Genomic DNA, 21,948 nt, shown 5'->3' on the forward strand with positions numbered 1-21,948 from the left:
ACAGGCTTGATTGTGAGGCTCTCTTGAAAAACAAGAATGAAGACGAGCTTACGTGACATTTAATGCGCCCCACGTTGTGTCCCAGTTCGTCACTAACTCTTAAAGAGAGGCAGGATCAAGTGTTCTTTCCTCCATGTTCCCAATAAAATTCTATCTCCCACTTAGAGACAGGTAAGCCTGGGGGCGCCCGGGTGGCTCAGTCGGTTAAGCGTCCGACTTCGGCTCAGGTCATGATCTCACGGTCCGTGAGTTCGAGCCCCGTGTCGGGCTCTGTGCTGACAGCTCAGAGCCTGGAGCCTGCTTTGGATTCTGTGTGTGTCTCTCTCTCTGCCCCTCTCCCACTTGCCCCTCCCCCCCCGTCTCTCAAAAATGAATAAACATTTTAAAAAATGATAAAAAAGAGAGAGAGAGACATGTAAGCCTGAACACACAGATACATCCTAGTGTTAGGCCTGGGGGCATATTTGAATACAGACCAATTCCTTAAGACTCCAGTCACTGGTGAATGCTCTTCCATCTAGAAGCTTCTGCTCCGATAAGATCGTAAATACACGGAGAGCGGAAGAAGCCGGGGACTCAAAGGAACGGTCACCTTAGCTCTGCTCGTGGTGGGCGGTCACCTTAGCCTCATGATCTGCAGAGGCCAGTGCAAAATAAAAATGCAAGACCCCTTGCCCAAAACACATGGAGAGTTTCAAGACTTCATGAAGTCTTCAAGACTAGGACATCAGAGCATTGAACCACGTACAGTTCCGAGCGAGGGGCCCCCGCAGCCGGCCCCGTCTGTAGCTGGGACCTAGCAGGTGGCAAACAGCTGCTGAGAATCTCGGGTTGCGGCCGGAGGTACAGAAGAGAGAAGACGCAGGTGGGTGGCCCCCAGGTGCCAGCGGGGGCGGCCTAGCCAAGGCAGGCCAAATGGACCAAACACACCGCGCCGCACCCCCGTCCCCAGTCTGCATTCGGCCGAGGCCACGCGGGGCTCAGCTCTGTGCATCCTGTCTGCTAAGGAAGCTGCCCGGCGTTCCTGTGTTCTGTGTGCCTGGCACGGAGCTCTTCCTTGGCCGTTTCATTGGACTCTTGCCTACTTTCCCTCCGTCCGACAGAGGGGGAAACCGAGGCTCAGAACCGCTCTCTTGCCGGAGGCCCCCGCCCAGGTCGTGGCCAGGAGGCATTCTCAGGCTCACACCCAGGGCCCCACAGGTGGGGACTCTATACTCCCGGAGCCCTGCTGTCCTCCCCTTGCCTTTGCGGGGCTCCTGAAGGCAACAGAAGGCTCCACGTCCTTCTCCCCGCTCCCTGCTCACATCCTCCAGGCGTCCTGCAGTAAACAGCCCAGACAGGCCCAGTGCCCAAGCAGAAACGCCATCGGCAAACCCCGCTATCTCAAAGCTGCTCTGAGTCGAAATGTCCCTGCCGATGGGCCAGGCTCGCTTCACCGCTCAGCTTGATTTAGGAGCCTGGAGAAGGAGGCTCCGTTGCTGCAGTATGAAGCCTGAGCAAAGAGGGCAGGAGGGGAAGGGACCCTGCTTGCTGGCTCTGTCTGGCCCCCGGGGGAAAGGACATTCTCAACCACCGGCCACCATGTACCGAGCACCGCTCCCCTCGGGCCAAGAAATGAGGTAAGCGCCTTGTCACCCTAAGGCCTCAGCACTGCCTTCTGGGCTGGATACCGCCGTTCCCATTTTACAAATAAGGAAACTGAGGCCCGGGGCGCCTGGGTGGCTCAGTCGGCTGAGCGTCTGGCTTCGGCTCAGGTCATGATCTCGCGGTCCGTGAGTTCGAGCCCCACGTCGGGCTCTGGGCTGATGGCTCAGAGCCTGGAGCCTGTTTCTGATTCTGTGTCTCCCTCTCTCTCTGCTCCTCCCCTGCTCATGCTCTGTCTCTGTCTCTCAAAATAAATAAATAAACATTTTAAAAAGTTTAATAAAATAAAACAAGGAAACTGAGGGCCGGGGAAGTCACTTCCCTGGTCCAAGGGCCTGCAGCCAGTAGGTGGGCTGCTGGGATGTTACCCCGGGGCCGGTCTGCCTCCAGATGTTAAGCTTTTAGCCACTTGACCGCATGAACTCCTGAAAACCCCGCTTTGGGGGGCTAACGAACCACTGTGGATCTCCGCTCGCACAGAGCAAAGGTTCCAATGGCCAAGGGTGATCAAAAACCAAAGATTCTTCTCGAGTGGTAACAAACTCACTTCCCAGCTGAGCTTTGAACCCAGGCTGCAGCCCCCATTCGACCTGGGCCAGGTGCCCCCCCCCCCCCGCAGCTACAATGACCCAGGTCCTGGGGAAAGATGCCCACCCACAGGGGTCACCAATGCCACCCAAGAGCCCGGCCGATTCCCTCAGCTGCAGCTCCCAGGGCCCCCCGCCGGTTCACCCCACCATCGGGCGTTGTTGGCTAAAGTGAAGATTCTAGCCTCATGACTCTCATGATTTGAACGTAGTGATGAGTAAACGCGGTATTTTTTTGACGTGGCTCCGACCGGCGAAATGTGATATAAACCATCTACGATCTCCCCTGATGCCACAGTCTTAACCCCCGCTACACTCACGTCTGTGCTATGTCGCCCGTAGCGGACAGAAACGCCACACTGCAGTTAGCGGTAAATGAGAGTAAAGATGTGTTTTCCGATCCAAGTTCAAGGGGTCAGTGGACCCGGTCGCCAGAGTCTCCAGGTCGACCAAACCTCAACGAATCGCCCCACTTCTGCCCCATCCTTCTTCCTCCAGACGAAACCTCGATTCCGCATCCCAGCCTGAAAGTTGAAGAAACCTGGGCGCCCTGCAAGGTTTCTCCCTGGCCACGCCCGGGATCATCACGGACGGGTCTCTGTCCAAGGCTGCGGTTGCTAGTCCCCTCCTCCCTGAAGTCTCCTGTCCCCTCGGGCTGCATCAGGTGCCTCCTCTGTCCCTCCCCAGGCTCCACCCCCCCCGCCACGTGTCACTTCCAAGATGAGAGCCGGTCACGATGGAGGAAAGCTGTCCGGTGTCTCTCTTCCCCGCACCGCGCCCAGCACGGAGGACGCGTGCTGTCCACGGAGGGAGGAGGGGTGTGCGCCCTCAGCCTCCTTCAGGTGAGCGAGAGGCAAGCCGTGAGTGTGTTCAGCCCCCGTGATTCCAGATTTGTCTGTTGTGGCAGCCGGGGTTGAATACCCTGACACTTGCCCACCCCAGAGGTAGACGGGGAGTGACAGGAGGTCATGCTTTCGTGACTGCATGAGTAAGTGCCCGCGTGCATAAGGCTGGCCAACACCTACGGCAGTTACTATGAACCAGACATTGTCCCGAGAACCCTACATTCATTCAGCCACCTGGTCCTCACGCGCCACACCGGTGGGACAGGTGTTTTCACTTTACGGTTGAGAAAACAGAGGCACAGAGAGGTGCAGTAACTTGCCCCGGGTCACACAGCGAGGAAGGGTGGAAGCCAGGACTTCAACGCAGACCCCAGACTGTGAGACCCGCGGGCCCATCCCTTCCCTAAAGCGCGGGATCCACGGACACGCTGCCGCTGGCGTGAGCAAGGCCATGTGGGATCCGTCAGTGACGGAAACTGTGGTGGCCCTGCTGGGAAGGAAAAGGGGGCAGCGTGGGGGCTCAGAGGTCTCAGCCACTCCTCACCGGGTGACGGTGATAGGCTGAATAGTGGGGCCAAGTTGTCCGCATCCTGATCCCCACGATCTATGAATATGCAACCTTGCACGGTGGAAGGGACCCTGTGATGCGGTCAGGGCTCTTGAGAAGGGGCGGGGGGGGGGGGAGACCTAAAGGAGAGCGTCCTGTAAATGAGAATTGGATTTTTCACCCCATTTCTGTGTATCCTCGACCTCTCTCTCTCTGGCTGGTAGCTTTGGGGTCAAAAGCCCCTTCTCCTCTCCCCTTCCACCCCCGCTTCCGTGCTGGGAAAGTCTCCCGATATGTCTTCCGTGGTCTCCCCCTGCAGACTCAGCTTCTAGATGAATAGCAGGTGGCCGGCCAGGTGCCAGCGGGTTGGCCAGAGCCCAGGCGGGGCGGCCGTGGGTCAGAGTCAGATTGTCACGCCAGAGAGGACGACAGCCGGTGGCGGCCACTTCCTCGTCTGCAGCTGGGCCGCCCCGCCTCCCCGACCAGGTGGAGACCTCCAGATATCCTGGGAACCACCAAGGGCACCGGGCAAGCCAGGAAAACTAATCCCGCTGAGGAGACCCAAGCCAGCCCTCTCCATGCTTGTCTTCCTCTGTGGGACCCTTGCCTCTACCAAGTTCAGCCATCATCCGCTGTTCGCCCCCCACGTACGTGATGAAGTTCACAGCAGTAAGTACCCGCCAACACTGTTGGTTGCCCACCCAGCAGTCACTTCCCCCTTCTTCCTTGCTCCCCAAACCATCCAGCCAGTCCCAGGGGATGCGTCTTGATTGGTCTAAGCCAGTGCCCTCTTGCCAGTGATTGGTCTAGAGGTGGGCATGTGACCCAGGCTTGGCCAATTAAACAGCAAGGGAAGTCTGCTAAGGGACTCTGGGAAGACTGTCTTCCTCTTATTAAGAGAGAGACGGGCCGGGAAAAGAGTTTTTTAATCTTCTTTCTCCCCTCCTGCTCTGGACACTGTTGTCTGAGGTTGTGATTTCTGGAGCTACAGTGCCCAGATGTTTGGATCCCCCAGTCTAGATGTGGCTGTGAAGGCGTTTTTAGATGTGATTAGCATTGACATAAGTAGACTGATTAAGCAGATTGCCCTCCGTAATGAGGGTGGGCCTGATCCAATCAGCTGAAGGTGGGGGGGGGGAGAGGGGGGGAAGGCAAATATGGTAAAAATGTTAACATGTGAAGAATCTGGGTGAAGGGTGTACAAGAATGTATTGCATCCTTCACAATTTCTCTGTATGCCCCAAATGAATTTAAAATAAAAAGTTAAACCCCCCCGAAAAGGGGGGGGGGCGGGGTAGGCAGACAGGTTCAAATCTGGTTTCTCTCATGTAATGCCTGGGCTTTCCTTGGGAACCCAGGACCAGAGTACCAGCTCCTGGAAGCCCAGAAGCCACCTCGGGTCAGTCACAGTCCCTCTCGTGCTCAACCTCGGAGCCTCCCTCGTGTTTCCTTCGGGAAAATCTGGATTTTCGTAGGCGAGACTCGCGAAGCTCGGTGCGCTCATGTCACCGCAAGAGGGGCCACTAGATTCAAACCCCGGCTGTACCCGTTCGTGGCCATGTGGCCCTGGGGCAGCCCTTGAGTTTTCTGCGCCTCAGTTTCCTTATCTGGAAGACGAGGATAATGATAGCACCTCTCTCGTAGGAATGTCTGTGAGGAGCAGAGGGCGGTGCCCACACAGGGATGATGCTCTTGTGACCGCCAGCTGTCCTCGTGACCCTGGGCCGGAGAGTCACACGGACCCAAGTTCGAACCGTCGAGGTGCCTAGCATTTGCCGGCTGATAGCGCTCAGTCACTTGTCCCTTCCAACCGCGGTGTCCTCATCCGTAAATGTGGACAAGCGCTGACGCCTTCACCAGCAGGGTCCGGTGAGGATTGGATCGTGACAGGGATGACATAGGCACTTAGCCCGGTGCTGGGCACACAGTAAGCCCTCACTGAAAGGTCGGGAGAAACAACTCCCTGGAACACCCACCAGGATGGCTACTATCAAAAAAAAAAAAAAAAAAACAAAACAAAACCCTGGGACGCCTGGGTGGCTCAGTCGGTTAAGTGTCCGACTCTTGACTTCGGCTCAGCTCGTGATCTCGCGGTTTGTGGGTTCCAGCCCCACATCAGGCTCGGTGCTGACCGCAGGGAGCCTGCTTGCGATTCTCTCTCTCTCGCTCCCTCTCTCTCTCTCTCTCTGCCCCTCCCCTGTTCTCTCTCTCCATAAATAAATAAGCATTTTTACAAAGTTATTTTTTTAAAAAGGAAAAAACCGAAAGACACAAAATGGCAAGTGTTGTGGGCGAGAGTGCCGAGAAATGGGAACCTTTGTGCTCTGTTGGTGGGGATGTAAGACGGGTGTGGCTGCAGCTCCCCGAAAAATTAAAGACAGAACCCCCATATCGTATCGGTCAGCCCAGGCCGCCAGAAGAAAATGCCACAGGCGGGGTGGTTCGAAGGACAGACGTTGACCTCGCCATCCTGGAGGCTGGAAGTCCGAGCCCGGGGTGCCGGCGTGGCCGGGTCCTGGCGAGGGGTCTCCCCCTGGCTTGTAAATGGCCCCCTTCTCGCGGGGTACGCTCGTGTTCTTTCCTCCACTTGAAGGCAGGGGAGGAAACAGAACCCCGTTTCTTCCTCTGTTTTGGAATGTTCTTATTTATTTTGAGAAAGAGAGAGAGAGAGAGAGAGACAGAGCGTGAGCAGGGGAGGGGCAGAGAGAGAGAGGGAGACACAGAATCCGAAGCAGGCTCCAGGCTCCGAGCTGTTAGCACAGAGCCTGACGTGGGGCTCGAACCCGTGAACTGTGAGATCAGGACCTGAGCCGGTCTTGACGACTAACCGACTGAGCCCCCCCAGGCGCCCCTGTTTCTTCCTCTTTTTCTATAAACGTCCACCAGTCCTGTCTGGTGAGGATCCCACCCCCATGGCCCCATTTAACCTTGAGTACCCCCTTTTTAGGTATGCCACGTCTCAAATACGTTCTCCTTGGGGGTGAGAGATTCAACACATGACCTGGGAGGGGGGTGAGCACAGTTCAGTCATAGCACCAATGATCCAGCAAGTTCACTTCTGGGTGTATATTGGAAAGAACTGAAAGCAGGTCTCAGGGATAGTGGCTCACCTGCCCTCGGGGCAGCTTTATTCACAACGGCCCAGAGGTAGAGGCTGCCCTAGGATTCCTCCACGGCCCAACTGGTACATCAAAGGCAACGTATACACACAATGGAATCTTCTTCCGCCCCGAGAGGGAAGGAAGCTTGACATAGGCTACCACGGGGATGAACCTTGAGGACCTCATGCCAAGTGATAAAAAGCCAGTCTTGAAAGGACAAATAGACTAGAACAGTCACAATCGTGGAGACAGGAAGTACAGTGGGGGTTGCCAGGGCCCGAACCGACTTCGGTTCAGGTCATGATCTCGGGGTTCATGGGTTCGAGCCCCACGTCCGGCTCTGTGCTGACAGCTGGGAGCCTGGAGCCTGCTTCGGGTTCTGTATCTCCCTCCCTCTCTCTCTCTCTCTCTCTCTGCCCCTCTCCCGCTCATGCTTGCTCTCTCTCTCTCTCTCTCCCTCAGAAATAAACATTTAAAAATTTAGAAATGATTGATTATAAATGTTATGGTGTGCATTTTTACCGCAATAATACATTAAAAACAGGTAAAATGAATTCCCTAGGAGTCCTTCCAGCAGGAGAGCAACGGCCCAAAACGGGCCACCAGGGGGCGCTGTGTAGCCATTCCCGTTCTCTCCTCCACAGAAGGAGCTGGCGGTTTCTAGAGGGGTAAAAAAACCAAAAAACCAAGAACACTAGAGTCTTGGAGAAAGTTAGAGCTCTTTCTTCCCTGCTCCCTTCCCCGATGGACCAGCCCCAGAGCTGCACCGCCCTCCCACCACAAACCGCTCACCCTTGACTCTGACCTCGTTCTTCCTCTGGGTCCCTTCCTTCTGTGCTGGGGACACAGTGACTGGTGGATGGAGTGTGCCCGCCCTGCCTCCAGACTGCCCAGGGGCTGGAGAAGAGGGAAAGGTGGCCAGGAGTCACCTGCCCCAGGTTATCCAAGGACGAGAGGACACCACAACGGAAATGGGTCGAGACCCCTTATCCCAGACGCAACGGCCTCAAGGTCAACCAGGCTGGGCTTTCTCTGGCTCAGCTGCTCACTGTGTGTGTGGTACCACCCGACGGAGACTGAAGTGTTTCACGAAATCCAAGAAGACTTCGTAACCCACTCTCCTCAGCTTTTAATGATCCTTTTTAACAATGCAACAAACACCCATGAACTCACCACCCCAAACAAAAACTAGAATCTCGATGGCGACCCACATCTGACCACACGTCCCCCATCCCCGCGTCCTACCCCGCCACCCAAATCCTCACCTTGAATCCCCTATTTATTCTTCCCGCGTTTCCTTTTCATGATGTAGTATTGCAAACACGCGTGGAGAACTTGAGTTGCTTTTAACTTTATGAAAAGGAAACCACGTTTATGTGATGGGACATTTTTCACCGGCTGTTCTGTTTCAGAGATCCGTTCGTATCGTGATGTGGGGCGATGGTCCCTTCGTTTTGACTGCCGTGTGATAGTGCATTGGGAGAATTTATTCGTCTGCTCTCCCATACACGGCGCTTGGAGGTTTCTCCGTTTGGGCCACCGTGAACAGAGGCCTTAGAAATATTCTGCCGTGTGTCTCCTGTTGTAGACGGGCAAGAATTTCCCCGGGGTGCATACTTCGCGGGAGGAGGCTGGGTCCTAATAATGATTTGCACACGCTCAGCTCTGAAAGATAAAAGCAGACTGCTTTCACACTCACTCACATCCCCACCAGCGGTGTGAAGAGGGGTTTCTCTTTCCCCATAGTAGTTACACTTCATGACATACTATGTATTTTACTTGTGTGTTTGTTTCCTAGCGCTCTCCACCTGCACCCCCATGTCAGCAGGGATTTTTGTCTCTTTTTTCACTATTCTTTCCCCAGTGCCTAGAACCATGTCTGGCACATAGGAGGTGCTCAATAAATATTTTCTGATTGAACAAATGGATGGCCCAAAACAAGATCTGAGGACTAATATTAGGTATTATTGGAATATTATTATTATTATTAATTTCCCGGAGAAAGGCTGATTCATCTCTCTGCTTCAATCCCCTGAGTCCAGGGAAACGACCATTGGCCAAAACTACTGATGCCTGGGCCCCCAGGCCACCTAAGTCAGAGCTTCTGAGGGTGGGGCTTCCCCTCCCATAATTCCCCATGCTGGGGCTTACAAGGCCCTCCATCATGGCCCTGCCACTTCCTCTTGCTCACCCTTGTTGGTCTAAAATAACATCGCAACCCACCCACACTAAGCTCTTTCTAACCTCTGGGCCTTTGCACAACCGTGTCCCCTCTGCTCCCCCTCCCACCCCACTTAACCACACTAAGACTCTGAATCTTTCAGGGAGTAGCTGAAAATGTCACCTCCTTTGAGAAGCCCTCCAGGGCTCCTGAGACCTGGTAGAACCCCTGTGAGAGACCCTCATGATATCCTGAACTTGTCCCTCATGGCTCTTGCAAAATTTTGTGATCACACTTTGTATGATTCTCTGCTTCATGTCTCAGTCTTGCCCTAGACTCCGAGATGCAGGAGAGCATGAACCAATTCTGTTTGGGTTATTCCCGTGTCTTAGCACATAGCCCAGTGTCTGCCCCATAGGCAGGGGCGAATATTTTTGGACAGATGGATGGACAGATAGATGAGTGGACAGATGGATAGAGTTACAGGTGGATAGGAGGAATGAAGGAAGGAAGGAAAGAAAGAAGGGAGGAAAGAAGGAAGGGAGGGAGGGAGGGAGGGAGGGAGGAAGGAAAGATGGAAGGAAGGAAGGAAGGAAGGAAGGAAGGAAGGAAGGAAGGAAGGAAAGAAAGAAAGGAGGAAGGAAGGGAGGAAGGAAGGGAGGAAAGAAGGAAGGGAAGGAGGGAGGAAGGAAAGGAAGAAAGAAAGAAAGAAAGAAAGAAAGAAAGAAAGAAAGAAAGGAGGGAGGGAGGAAGGAAGAGAAGAAGGAAGGAAGGGAGGAAGGAAGGAAGGAAGGAAGGAAGGAAGGAAGGGAGGAAAGAAGGAAGGGAGGGAGGGAGGAAGGAAAGATGGAAGGAAGGAAGGAAGGAAGGAAGGAAGGAAGGAAGGAAAGAAAGAAAGAAAGAAAGGAGGAAGGAAGGGAGGAAAGAAGGAAGGGAAGGAGGGAGGAAGGAAAGGAAGAAAGAAAGAAAGAAAGAAAGAAAGAAAGAAAGAAAGAAAGGAGGGAGGGAGGAAGGAAGAGAAGAAGGAAGGAAGGGAGGAAGGAAGGAAGGAAGGAAGGAAGGAAGGAAGGAAGGAAAGAAGGAAGGGAGGGAGGGAGGAAGGAAAGATGGAAGGAAGGAAGGAAGGAAGGAAGGAAGGGAAGGGAGGAAGGAAAGAAAGAAAGGAGGAAGGAAGGGAGGAAGGAAGGGAGGAAAGAAGGAAGGGAGGGAGGGAGGAAGGAAAGGAAGGAAGAAAGAAAGAAAGAAAGAAAGAAAGAAAGAAAGGAGGGAGGAAGGAAGGAAGGAAGGAAGGGAGGAGGGGAGGAAAGAAAGATGGGAGGAAGGAAGGAAGACTTGCAGGGATGAATGTATAAATGATGGATGAATAGGACGCATGGAGGGATAGATAAATAGATAGATGATAGATAGATAGAGTGATGGGTGAATGGATGAGCAGATGACGGAGAGAACAAAAACTGAGTTCAACTCCAGCTGCCATCCTCCCGTGCCACCATAATGGCGCGCAAGAACATGCTGGATGGTGCTCTCAAGAGCGCCAACAAGGCGAAGAAGAAAGGCAAAGCACAATCCTGCCTGCCACGCTCCAGAGTCATCGTCTGGTTCCTAACCGTGAGGGTGAAGCATGGTTGTGTCGGAGAACTTGAAATCCTAGTTATCACAGAAGGAGGAAATCGTGGTGAACCTCGTGCGCAGGTTAAACTAAGTGCGATTGGCCTGAAACTTGACGTACAACTCGGAGATCTAGAAAAGTGGCAGAATAACGTCCTCCAACTCTTCAGTTTGATCTCATTGTGCGACCTCGGCTAGGATCGTGGCCGTGAGCACGCAAGACAAAAACACGCAGAAGAGAAAACCCTGGAATGCTTTTTCAAGGGATGTAATACATGCATACAAATTTTTTTTTCCTGAAAGAGCTTGTGATTAATTGCTTTTGTCCTGTTGGCTTCTCCACTGGTGTCTGAGCCACCTCCCCAGTGGATGGTGGCTCCCGGAAGGCCAAATTCCTTTCCCCTCCTTGAAATCCCTTTCTCCCAGGGTTCCCTGGGAGCAGGGCTTTTGCACTTTCGGATTTTCCACAGCCCAGGGGAGAGGAGCCAGTAGGGCCGTGCCGCACCGGATCCTTAGCGGGATGCCGTTCATTAGTCACTCAACAAACACAGAGGCAGCGCGGTGCTGTGGGAGTTGCAAAAGGATTTGGGGTTCAAACCCCAGCTCTGCCACTTCTTCCCTGTGGGAACCTGGGCAGATCACTTAACCTCTTTGAGCTTCAGGAGGTGTTTTTTTTCCCCCATCTGTAACAGGAGGACAATATTCCCTACCTTGTGGGGCAATTATGAAGACTAGCATTATGTAAGTGCTAGACACATAATAGGCACCCAATAAATGCTAACCATTATGTAATGGGCACCAGCCACACCACACACGACGAATCAGACACGGCCCCTGATCTCATGGATGTCTCCCTGCAGCAGGGACAGCACTGAAGTGGCTAATTGCGATAGAGACTGGTCACATCAAGGTAGGGGCAAAGGAACACAGAAGAAGACAGGATGAGTTCAGGAGAGGCTTCCCGGAGGACGGGGCATTCAATCAGATCTTAAAGAGCATTGTACAGTCCCAGAGTCATGCGACTGACTTGCTGCTAAATTTCCATATGACCTTGAATTAGCTGCTTCCCCACCCTGGGGTCCCCAGATCCCCTTCTGTAACAGAAAGGTTGTTGAGCACTAGCTCGGAATCTTTTGGGTCACAGTCTCTTTTGAGAAAACTCTCTGAAAGCCAGAGCCCTGCTTCCCAGAAAAAGGCACGGACACATCAGTCGGTCTGTGACGGGGGAGGGGGGCCCTCATGGACCCCCATAAAGCCACCCTAGACTAAATCCCAGAGTCCAGTCCCTTTAGTCTATGGCAGGCCCAAGCAGACAGTCACTGACTCGATCCGGGAAAGTCCATAGACACTGGGCTGCAGGACAGAGCAGGGGCCTGGGGAGGGGAGGTCACTCCAGCTGGCTGGGGAACCGGCCTTTGATTCTGGGAAAGCGCCCCTGAGCAGCCGGCCCCTGACCTCACCTAGTTTATCGCCATCAGCCCTGGGGAGGAAGAGGAGTGTGGGCCGCTCTGGGCAGGCTCCCAAACAGGCCGCTGACCCCCGGTCTGCCGCCCCCGGCTGGAGTTCCCGGACACATCCTTTATCTTCCCTAATCTAAACACCCGCAGGCCACAGGGGTGGTCCACCCCCTTCGCCGCTAGTGCGCGTCCTCAGCTGCATCCAGCCGGCCAGAGGAAGGAGAGCTGGCCTTCCTTTCCAGCCAGCCGACCTTCACCCAGCATTTATGAAGCACCTATTGTTTGCAGACATCTGTGAAGGAGATGGTGGAGGGCCTCATCTTACCTCCCTCCAAGGTCTCTGCCTCCCGGCCTGGGGCCCCTAAACCCCCCTTGGGGGCAAGATGCTGTTGCTATCCCACTCACCCGGAGCAGGTGGGTGTTTTGGGGAGGTGAGCTCCGAACCGGCTAATGCGGTGCCGAAACAAGAGTCAGTTCCGGGTTGGTGTCTGGGCACTGCTTGAACCCGCTGTGTGATCCTGGCCGTGTCCTTGTCCTCTCTGGCCCTCAGTCTTCCCGTATCTACACTTCCCATTCCACAAAGATTCCATTCGGCTCTGAAATGGGCCTTGTTAGCCCTCCCCGCTCCCCTCCCCCAGAATAATGGAAGGAGAAGAGAAAGCTATGCCCTAGAATGTGCAAAGATCTTCCTTCAGGCAGATCACATTCATTAATTCAAGCATTTATTGAGCACCTACTGGGTGCCAGGCCCTGGACTGGGCAGTTGGAATGTGAAGGCCACTAGGATTCAAGCAGGCGACCCACAGACACCTCCCCCTCCCAGCCTGGCTTCACACATGGGGTCAGGAGACCCCCTGGGGTCCCAAAGTGAGGTGGGGGGGCTAGCCAAGGATTTGGGGCCCCCCCACCCCCGGGATGCGCTTGTCAGCGCCCGCGGCGCTTCGGCCCGGCCTGTCTCCTCCCCTTCCTCCTTCTCCGCCCCCTCCCCGCCCCTCCCCGGAGCTCCGCCGCGGCCACCTCCCACCCGCGGGATCCCGGCGTCCAGAGCCGGCGCGTGCGTCCGTCGGTCGGCCGGGTAGTCTGTCGGCGCGGAAAGCCCAGCGCCCCGGCGTGCGGCGGCCGCGGGGCCTGGGAGGGAAAGGGCGCGGAGGCGGGACCGCGGCTCCCTCCCACTCCGGGGGGAGCCCAGGAGGCGGCGGTGCTGAAGCGCCAGCGGAGAAGGAGGCAGCACAGCGGAGAGGCGGTGAGAGCGCGGGGCGCTTATGGACCCCACCCCCGGCTCCTGCGGGGGGCCGGCCGCGCGCTCGGGGGAGGGCTGGGCTGGGGAAGGGGGGCGCTGGTACCCCCAGGGCGGGAAGCCGCGACCATCCGGCTCCCGGCTTCGCCTACGAGGCGACGCGACCCCCGAGGGGCCCTGGGCCGCGCCTGCATCCCCGCGCATCCCCGCGCGCCCTGCATCCCGGCCCCGGCGCGGGCCCCGGGGGAGGGGCGCGCTCGGGGAGCTGAGGAGGGGGCGCCGCAGGCGTGGAGCCTCGGAAAATCGCGCCCGCGGCCCGTGCCCTCCCTTCGGGCCGACCCCGAGGGAACGCGGGCGGTGACCCCTCAAGCCCCCCTTGCCAGCCCCCCATCGGTTCCCCATTGTTCTCAGCCGATCGCTCTCCCGGGAAGGGGGAGGGGGTGCTGCGCTCTCCTCTTAAAGGGCCCTCTCCCCTTCTTGTCTCCCGGCAGGTCGCGAGCACGAGTGGGGTGGGGCGTGCCCACGGGCCCCCGCCCCCCTCGTCCCCCCCGCCCAGCTCCGGAGCCGCAGCCGGGCCGGCGGGCCAGGGGTCCGCGGCGCACCCTCTCCGGTGCGTTCTTCAGCCAGCCAGGCCTACCAGGACGCCGTGTGAAGCAGGAACAGGGGGGACAGGGACGCCCCCTTCAGCAGGAGCCGTCGGAGGGGCGGACCCGAGACCAGGCGAGCAGCCCCGCAGGAGCCAGGCTCAGGGTCTGGGACGCAGTCGGGAGCGCAGAGGGCCGGCTGGGCGCCGCAGAGCCAGCAGGCTGGCCCGGGCCTCCTGGGTGACAGGCCCTGCGTGGCTGGCTGGGAAGAAGTGACTGGAGACCTGCAGGAAAGAGACTGGACCTAGAGGAGGGGCGGCTGCCTCGCTGTCTTTGCTGAGCCCCGGGGACCGAGGAATTTAGAGCAGCGTTTCCCCATCCTGAAAAAGACGTTTGCTGTCCAGAGCAGCACCCTTTATCTGAGACAGCGCTGGGGGCGGGGGTCCTTGGGGCCTGGAACCCCACCCCACGCTCCTTTAACTGGGGCCTCTGGGCCTCACAGAGGACCCCGGGTTCGCAAGGAGGCCTTCGGGGTCCTGGCCCCTGCGGCTGCAGCAGTGGCCATGTCAAGGCCAGGCCAGGGTGTGATGATGCCCGTGAACGGGCTGGGCTTCCCACCGCAGAATGTGGCCCGGGTGGTGGTGTGGGAGTGGCTAAATGAGCACAGCCGCTGGCGGCCTTACACGGCCACCGTGTGCCACCACATCGAGAACGTGCTCAAGGAGGACGCCCGTGGTTCTGTGGTCCTGGGGCAGGTGGATACCCAGCTGGTGCCCTACATCATCGACCTGCAGTCCATGCACCAGTTTCGGCAGGACACAGGTGAGCAACCCCACCCCACCCCGCCCCACCCACCCGGCCGGCCAGGCCGAGACGGACAGGGTCGCCATCACTGTGACGAAACACCGCCTTTCGTGGTGGGATGCTAAAATCCCCGCGGCATCCCCGAGGAGGGAGCCTGGGAGTCTGCTCTGCTGACCCAGCCTTGCTCACCTCCCCCAAAAAAGGGATAGCCTCGCCTAGTCCAGCTCAAGACTTGGGTTCCAGTCCGGCCTCTTCTATGCGTGGTAGGGCCTTGGCTGAGCTCCAGCTCCTCTCTTAGCCTCGGTTTCCTCGCCTGTAAAATTGGTGGGTCAGTGTCTCCCACAGCTGTGTGAGGATCGAGTAAAATCGCGCTCACCGAGCCCAGAACCTAGAAGAGCTTAGCACTCCGGGAAAGAGCTTTCAATGCACTTCCTCATTGGATTCTCTCCCAACAATCACAGATCCTAACACTACTGAATTATTATTATTATTATTATTATTATTAGGAGTCCCATTTTACAGATGAAGAAACTGAGTCTCACAGAAACCAAGTGATTTAAAAATTTAGAGCGGGGATTTAAGCCCAGGCAATTGAGTTCCAGAGCGCCAACACTCTTGGCTGGTTTCCTGTACTGGCTCCAGGTGTTGGTGGTGTTGGGAGGGGTGTGAGGGCGGTTGGTAATGGTGGAAGGAGGGGGTGAGGTGGCCGTGATGGAGACAGCGTCGGTGGCGATGTCAATGATAGTATTGACTGTGGATTTGGTGGTTGTCTTGGGGGGGGGGGTAGCGTGATGGGGCAATAATGATGGGGAGAATGAGGTTGGTGGCCGTCTTGGTGGTCGTGTGATAGGTAATGATAGTGACAAAAATGGTGAGGTCCACGCTCAGCATTCGTGTTCTGGAAGCATGCCATCCCTGTGGAGGTCTCTGGGGGCCGTCGCTCGCTGGTCTCCCACAAGCTTGGTGGGCAGTGGGGGGTGGTGAGTGCCTGCCTCAAGGAAGCTGCCAGAGAATCCTTGGCACCTTTGACCCCAGGGGCCGGCTGAGGGAGGTTTGGGGGAGTTCCTGCGAATCCCTGCTCGACAGAACCGCACGTAACAGCCGTGGAGATAGTAGGACACTTCCCTGCTCTCCAGAGCTGTTCAAGACGGTAGCCGCTAACTACATGCAGCTATTTGAATGTATGCTAATTAAAATTAAACTTTAAAATTCAGTTCCTCAGTCCCACCAGCCGCATCTCAAGTGCTCCATGGCCACGTGCGTCTCAGAGCTACCATACTGGACAGACAGCATAGGTCCAGAACACCGTCATTATCACAGAAAGTTCCAGTGGGTAGCTACGCACGAGAACATCGCTTGGTGCTAACAGAGTGGTGCTAACCGAGTGTGGAGACGCAGATGAATTCCTAATACGTGGTTTCGGCACATCTGTGATTCCACAGCTCCAGGCATTGAGTGTGGTCACTGGTGGTGCCAGGCATTCGTTCATGCTGTCATACAATCACTTATTGATCTCGCTGGGCGTCAGACCCTGTGCTAAGCACTAGAAAAACGCATGGACCAAGACAGACTGGGTCCTGGGCAGAGGTTCACTGGAGGACCTACGCCGGAGGTCCCAGGGAGCAAGCAGTCACGTAACGCACAGATAATCGGTTGCAGGTCTGAGAACATGAGATGAACCCGGTGTACGGGGGTGGGTGACAGAAGATTAACCTCAGGAAGTGATGTTTGAACAGAAATATGAAGAATGAGTGAGTGGGGCAGTGTTCCAGGCAGAGGGAGCCGTGCGTGCAAAGGCCCTGTGGCAGGAAGGAGCTGAGTACATTCAAGTCCGCTGTGTTAAGAGTGCAGTAAGTGAGGGAGAAGTGGTGCAAGCCGAGGTTGGAGCAGAGCCTGGACAGCCGTGAAAAGGGCTTTGAATTTTCTCCTGACGGTGGAGAAAATCACCATTAACCCTCATGCCCATTCTTCCAGAGAGGCGCTGAGCCCCAGATGGAGAAGTGAGAAATGCTAGGCGTTCCCTGCCCTGTTCATCTGGTTTATCCTCTAACCTTCTCTGCTGGAGGGCAGGGGTCTGACATCAGGAGGAAGTGGGTTTTCTCCTTGGCTTGGTGTTTGGCTTTCTGCAGGTTCAGAGCCAGCTCTGGGTGTGGAAATTTTCCAGGGCCTGGCTGGGGGTGGGGAGGGGCACTTGGAGGCAGGGATAACCCCACCCAAGGCTGCCATGTTGGCCCCCTGGTCCTTGGCCCACTGTCTCAGGCCCCTTTCCTTTTCCTAATCCCAGCACCCCCACTTGGGCCCGTAGCTCCCCAAACTCCCTCCATTCCCCCTTTCAGCAGGCCCCTTAGTCTCAATGGCAGCCCGTTTATGGTTCAGCTTTGCTGAATCTCCCAGAAGTTCAGCTTCAGGTTCACCCACACCTACCCCCTGTTTGCCGGAAAAGGGAAAAAACCACTCATCCCTCAGCAGGCTCCTGGGAGCCTGCCAAGACCCCCCAGTAAGGGAGGAAGGCCTGGAAACCTGTGGGGTGGAGGGGGGCACCTTGGTTGTGGAAAGCCATTGGAGGGAGGGGCAAAATGCCTCCCCATCAGACACATTATTCTGTGTTCCCCACTTCTCCCAGAAGTGACACAGGTCAAGAAAGGACATCTTATCCTCACTGTTGATGGCCCAGGAAAGAGCCCCAAGCAGGTGTCCTCAGCTCTCTAGGCCTCACTTTCCATCTGTGAAATGAGTGAGAGCATCACTCATTTGGGTTGATGGAGAGAACGAAGCCTATTTTTTTATCCCACAAACGTTGACTAATCCCCCGCCATGTGCCTCGCGTGTACTAGATACGATAGATGCACAAGAAGTGGGTAGGAGGTCCTAAATCTTGGAAAAGATTATGATTCTCCCTCGCATGCACTTTCTCCCCCTCTCTCTCTGTGTCTCTCTTTCTTCCCCACCCCACTCCCACCATCACACACGCGCAAAACACTATAAAGCTATAAAACCCAAAGCTCACATACATGTACTGAAATGAACACAGCTTCTATCTAGATTTTCTAATCGTAAAATTCCTGATAAGCTCCCTGAAGCCAAACTTTAATTTTGGGGGGAGGGAAGGGGCAGTGTGCCTCAGCTTTGCCAGTGCCCTAACACTGGAGCCAATGGGCTTTCTGACAAGGTCAGGCAGTAAATATCTTAGCCTTTGCGGGCCATACTGTCTGTGTTGTAAGTGCCACCCTCTCCCTTGGCGATAGAAAAGCAGTCACAGACAGTCAGCAAATGAACAACTGTGGCCGCGTTCTAACGAAACTCGTTAGGCACCCTAACACTGGAATTTGTATAATGTTCACAAGTCATGAAATATTCTTTCGTCCCCCCCCCCCCCCCAACTATTGAAAAGTGTAGAAACTACTCTTAGCTCTCGAGCTGTGCAAACGCAGGCGATGGGCAGATTTGGCCCACGGCCTACCGTTCACCAACCCCACCAACCCCTGCCCTGTTGTGTTCTCAACCTGCCCGTGGGGTAACACAGCCCTGCCACACCCGTCAGAGCCTCTACTGAAATACACCCCTCGCGGTGTGGGCCAAGGTGTGTATGCGTGGGCACACCCACGCACACGGCACCGACCCGCTGGTATACCACCGACGCCCAAACGCCCTGTCTCTGTGCCTGTCGCGCAGCCGGCGGAAGGAAGCCCAGGTGTGAGGCTTGGACCACAGGAGAGAGGCCAGGCCCGGTCCCGTGGGGGCTGCTGTTTGTTCAGCCGGTGCCCCCTCACCTCTTTCCTGCCGGGCTGTTTTCATCACTCCCCGCGGGAGGTGAGGTTCCCTTTGAAGCCCTGCAGGTCCAAGCCCACGTGTGGGGGGGAATGCTGTGACCCTGGGCCACGTGATGTTCGAGCACTCACCGTGGCGTCCCAGGCACAAGGCTGGAAGGGAGAGCCAGAGTCAGGCAAAGCACAAGGCGGGCGCCCTCGTCATAGGCGTGTGCTCCGCAATATGTCGACCTTCTTGCTGTATCGCGTGCTGTGTCCCCCAGCTTTCCTCATCTTCCTCTGTGTTGAGCTGCCCCCTGCCACAGGCAAACCAGGCGTTCACAAATGCGAAGCCAAGGTCAGTGGGCTCGCCCAGGTGGTTGCAGCATCCGGTGGCAGAGCTGGACCCGGGAGCCACCCGGGGTCGGCTCCCGCCAGCAGCCGGGAGATAATTCGGGAACCGCTTGCTGCCCCCCTGGCAAGGCCACAGCTTCCCTGAAGGTTCGTTGGCCCCCATCCTGCCGTCGGGGCGACAGCTCACCCAGACCCCAGAGTTTCCACCCAGTCCCCACAGCTGGACAGAGATGTGACTTCGCCACTTCCCAGCTAACTTCCAGATTCCTCCCTGGACCTCCATGGCAGGGGATAGAGGGACGGGCCAGCTTTCTGGCTGATTGGTACCAAGCCCACATCATTCCTTCTCTGGGTAGCTTGGGCTCCACTCAGCCCTGGTCACTGCCCTCATGTGGATGTCCTATCTGAGGACATTCTTAGGCTGTGGGAAACCAGTGGGTCCGCCCAGAGAGGGAAGCAGCCATCACCAGGGCAAGCACCACCAGAAATCAGACTCTTAGGCAGGCTATTGTCAATGGAGAGACTGAGGCCCAGAGAAGGCGGGCCCGAGGTCACACAGCCAGCCAGCCCCAGCGTGGAACCCAGGCCTCTCGGATGGGTCTCAGGGATGGAGAACAAGGTGACCTTCGGTGCCGGGCTGACAGAGTCCCCTCCCCCTTCTCCCTCCAGAGCTCTGCTGGGGCTTGTTGTCGGGAACGGCCCATGGAACCCCAGAGGCCTCCAGCACCAGCTCCCTAGTCACAGGACCCCTGGGGACCCTCTCCCAGCCAATATGTGTGTGTGTGTGGGGAGGTTCCTGTGGCTGGGCCTGACAGCAGAGGCCAGAAGGATGATGTATGTTTGGGCGGGGGGGGGGGGGGGGAGGGTCCATCCCATGGCAGCAGCAGGTCCAAACTAATCTGTTCATGGGTGTCTGTCACACTGCCCACATTCACACCGATACAGACCCACCCCCTGGCCCCTGGCTGCTTTTCTGGCTTCAGGGGCTGCTGATTCTTTTTTTTTCTTTTTATTTCTTTATTTCGAGAGAGAGCACGCACACACGTGCACGTGAGTGAGCAGGAGAGGGGCAAAGAGAGAGAGAGAGACAGACAGGACCCTTGCCAGAGTGGTTTCAGAGCTTTGCGAAGGCGGAGGCAGACACATAGCATGGGAATAGCGGTCGAACCCTCTGACTCGGATATATAGACCTGAACTGCAGGCTGCCCCCTTGCTAGCTTGGTGACCCTGGGCAAACCTCTTAACCTCTGGGAGCCTCAGTTCCGTCCTCTGTAAGGGGGGGAGTAACAATAGTGCCTACCTGAGAGGGCTGGCATGAGGATTAAATGAGATAGGTAAGAGCAGGAAGAATATTACTTTGGACGTAGTTATCACTCAAGTAGGACAGAGAGTTACATGCTTCATAGGAGAGGTGCGGGTTGCCTTGGGCCAGTGATTCGGGCAGCGTGTGCCTGGGGGCTCTGAGAGCGAGGACTTCCTCCAGGAGGAGTCCTCCAAGAGTCTGTATTGTTTGAAGAGCACTTCCAGGTGGAGGGAGCTGCATCAGGAAGGTCCTGGAGGAAGCCTCAGGCCTGGGGGGAGGAGGGAGGCTGTGCTGGAAGAGGGGAGGGGTAAAGGAGGCCTCTTGGGTCCCACTGGGCATCGCCAGGCTGCCAGCTGCTGCCCTTTAGCGGGCGGGCCCCAGGGGACCCAGAGCCATGCTGAAGGACCAGCCTCGTTAATCATGGGCCCTTGGAGGCCAGAGCTGAAGCATGCTGGGGCCGGGGCGGGGAGGGTGGCTGATGCAAGCATATCCTTGCAGTCCATCGGGCTCCCTCCACCCAGCCAGGGGGCGTCACCCCATTTTACACACAGCAAAGCTGAGGCTCAGAGGGTGGGGAGCCTCCTGCCAGAGCTCGGAAGAGACGGAGGGACATTCAGATCCAGGCCTGCGGCGCCCACCCCATGCGAGGCCGGGCGGCCCTAGCACCTTGGACAGCGCCACCAGCGCCTAGCCCGGGCCTGTGGGGGGTTGTCCCCGGGATCCTGAGTCGGATCCCGCTCACAGCCAGCCCCCTTCTCTCTCTTCTCCTGTCCCCGGCTCCTCCTTCACCCCTCTCCATCCTTCCCTGCTTTCTCCCAACCCCCCAGCCTCCTCTTTCCAAGGGAGCTGTGGAGTCTAACCCAGAGGTGAGGGAGGTGATGAGCGCTGTGGCGGGGGGAGGGGATGAGACCGATTCTCGCTATTCTATTACCAGTAAGGTGGGGCGGGGCTTTGATAAAGCCCTCAGGGAGGGTAACGGTGGCCGTCCTGGGTCCTGGGGAGGGGAGGGGGTGAGGATGACAGGGGCTCCGTGGGCCGTGATGGAGGGTGGGAAGAAGCTGATAAGCAGTGAGGGGGGTGGCATGGAAGTTCTAGTGGGGAGGTGATAGAACACGCGATTGGAAGGTAATAAGGAAAGGTCAGGGTGGGGAGGTGATGGGGTAGGACTGGTCACAACAGCGGTGCCCACTCAGGCCATGGATGGTGGGGTCCCTAGTTCCCCTCCCCAGGGTGGAGTTCTCAGGGTGTGGAGCATGCCCGGGGCCCTCCCAGCCTCCCCTCCCCCAACGTCTGTGTCTCCCAGGGCCTCCCCTCCCACTACTCCCGCATCACACCCCAAGTAGCCCCTCCCAGGACAGCCTCCAGCCCCACGCGGCCTCCTGATTGACACAGATACCCCCACCAGCCCCTGGCTGCCCCTGGCTGATGCCGGCTGAGGACGTGGGGCCCCAAACCTGGAACTGGCTGCCTCAGGGAGCCTTGCGGGTGAGGCCCGGGCTCCAGGTTCCCTTCCCAGCAGCTCTTTGATATTGGGAGTGGGGGTGGGGTGCAGGCTTGTGACTTTGGGTAAGCTGCACTTTCTCCCTGAGCCTCCCTTTCTCCTCCGGAATGTGGGCCCGGACACCAGTACCTATCACATGGGATTGCGGTCAGTATTAAGTCCTTCATTCATGCAGTAGGAATGTCATGAGCACCTACTATGTGCCAGGCACTGTCCTAGGCCCTAAGGATGCAGCAGTAAACAGGACAGACAAGCCCTCTTCCTCAACGCCCTTCTCTGTCTGGTGTGACGCAGGAGGCCAGGCACCACGGAGGTCCCAGGATGTGGGGCTGTTCCTGACCTTGGGGCCCCAGGAGCTACCAGGCTGGGGGCTCAGTCTCCTCTGGATCCTCTGTGGCTGTGTCCTTGCTCTGCTCCCCTGGCCAAGCTCCTCTCCCTCTCTGGGCTCTGGAGTGGCTCCAGGCTGCCA

The 21,948-nt window shown here is 56.8% G+C and overlaps 1 protein-coding gene and 1 long non-coding RNA gene across 2 annotated transcripts in view; both read left to right on the forward strand.

Annotated features, from left to right (window-relative positions):
* The first annotated feature begins 1,933 nt into the window (after positions 1-1,933).
* On the forward strand, positions 1,934-5,709 carry LOC102902475. Its single transcript, XR_006588149.1, has 3 exons — positions 1,934-3,073; positions 3,943-4,292; positions 4,982-5,709. It is a non-coding gene; the product is annotated as an uncharacterized LOC102902475 (long non-coding RNA).
* A 7,280-nt stretch (positions 5,710-12,989) lies between these two features.
* The window catches only part of DTX1 (deltex E3 ubiquitin ligase 1), a 34,274-nt gene continuing 25,315 nt past the window's right edge, over positions 12,990-21,948 (forward strand). Inside the window, exons 1-2 of the mRNA XM_023241443.2 lie at positions 12,990-13,193; positions 13,679-14,593. Coding sequence (XP_023097211.2) covers positions 14,335-14,593 — 259 coding nt within the window. The 5' untranslated portion in view covers positions 12,990-13,193; positions 13,679-14,334. The remainder of the gene's footprint in view (positions 13,194-13,678; positions 14,594-21,948) is intronic.

The sequence above is a fragment of the Felis catus genome, chromosome D3 (genome assembly GCF_018350175.1).
Source record: "Felis catus isolate Fca126 chromosome D3, F.catus_Fca126_mat1.0, whole genome shotgun sequence".
Taxonomy (NCBI): Eukaryota; Metazoa; Chordata; class Mammalia; order Carnivora; family Felidae; genus Felis; species Felis catus.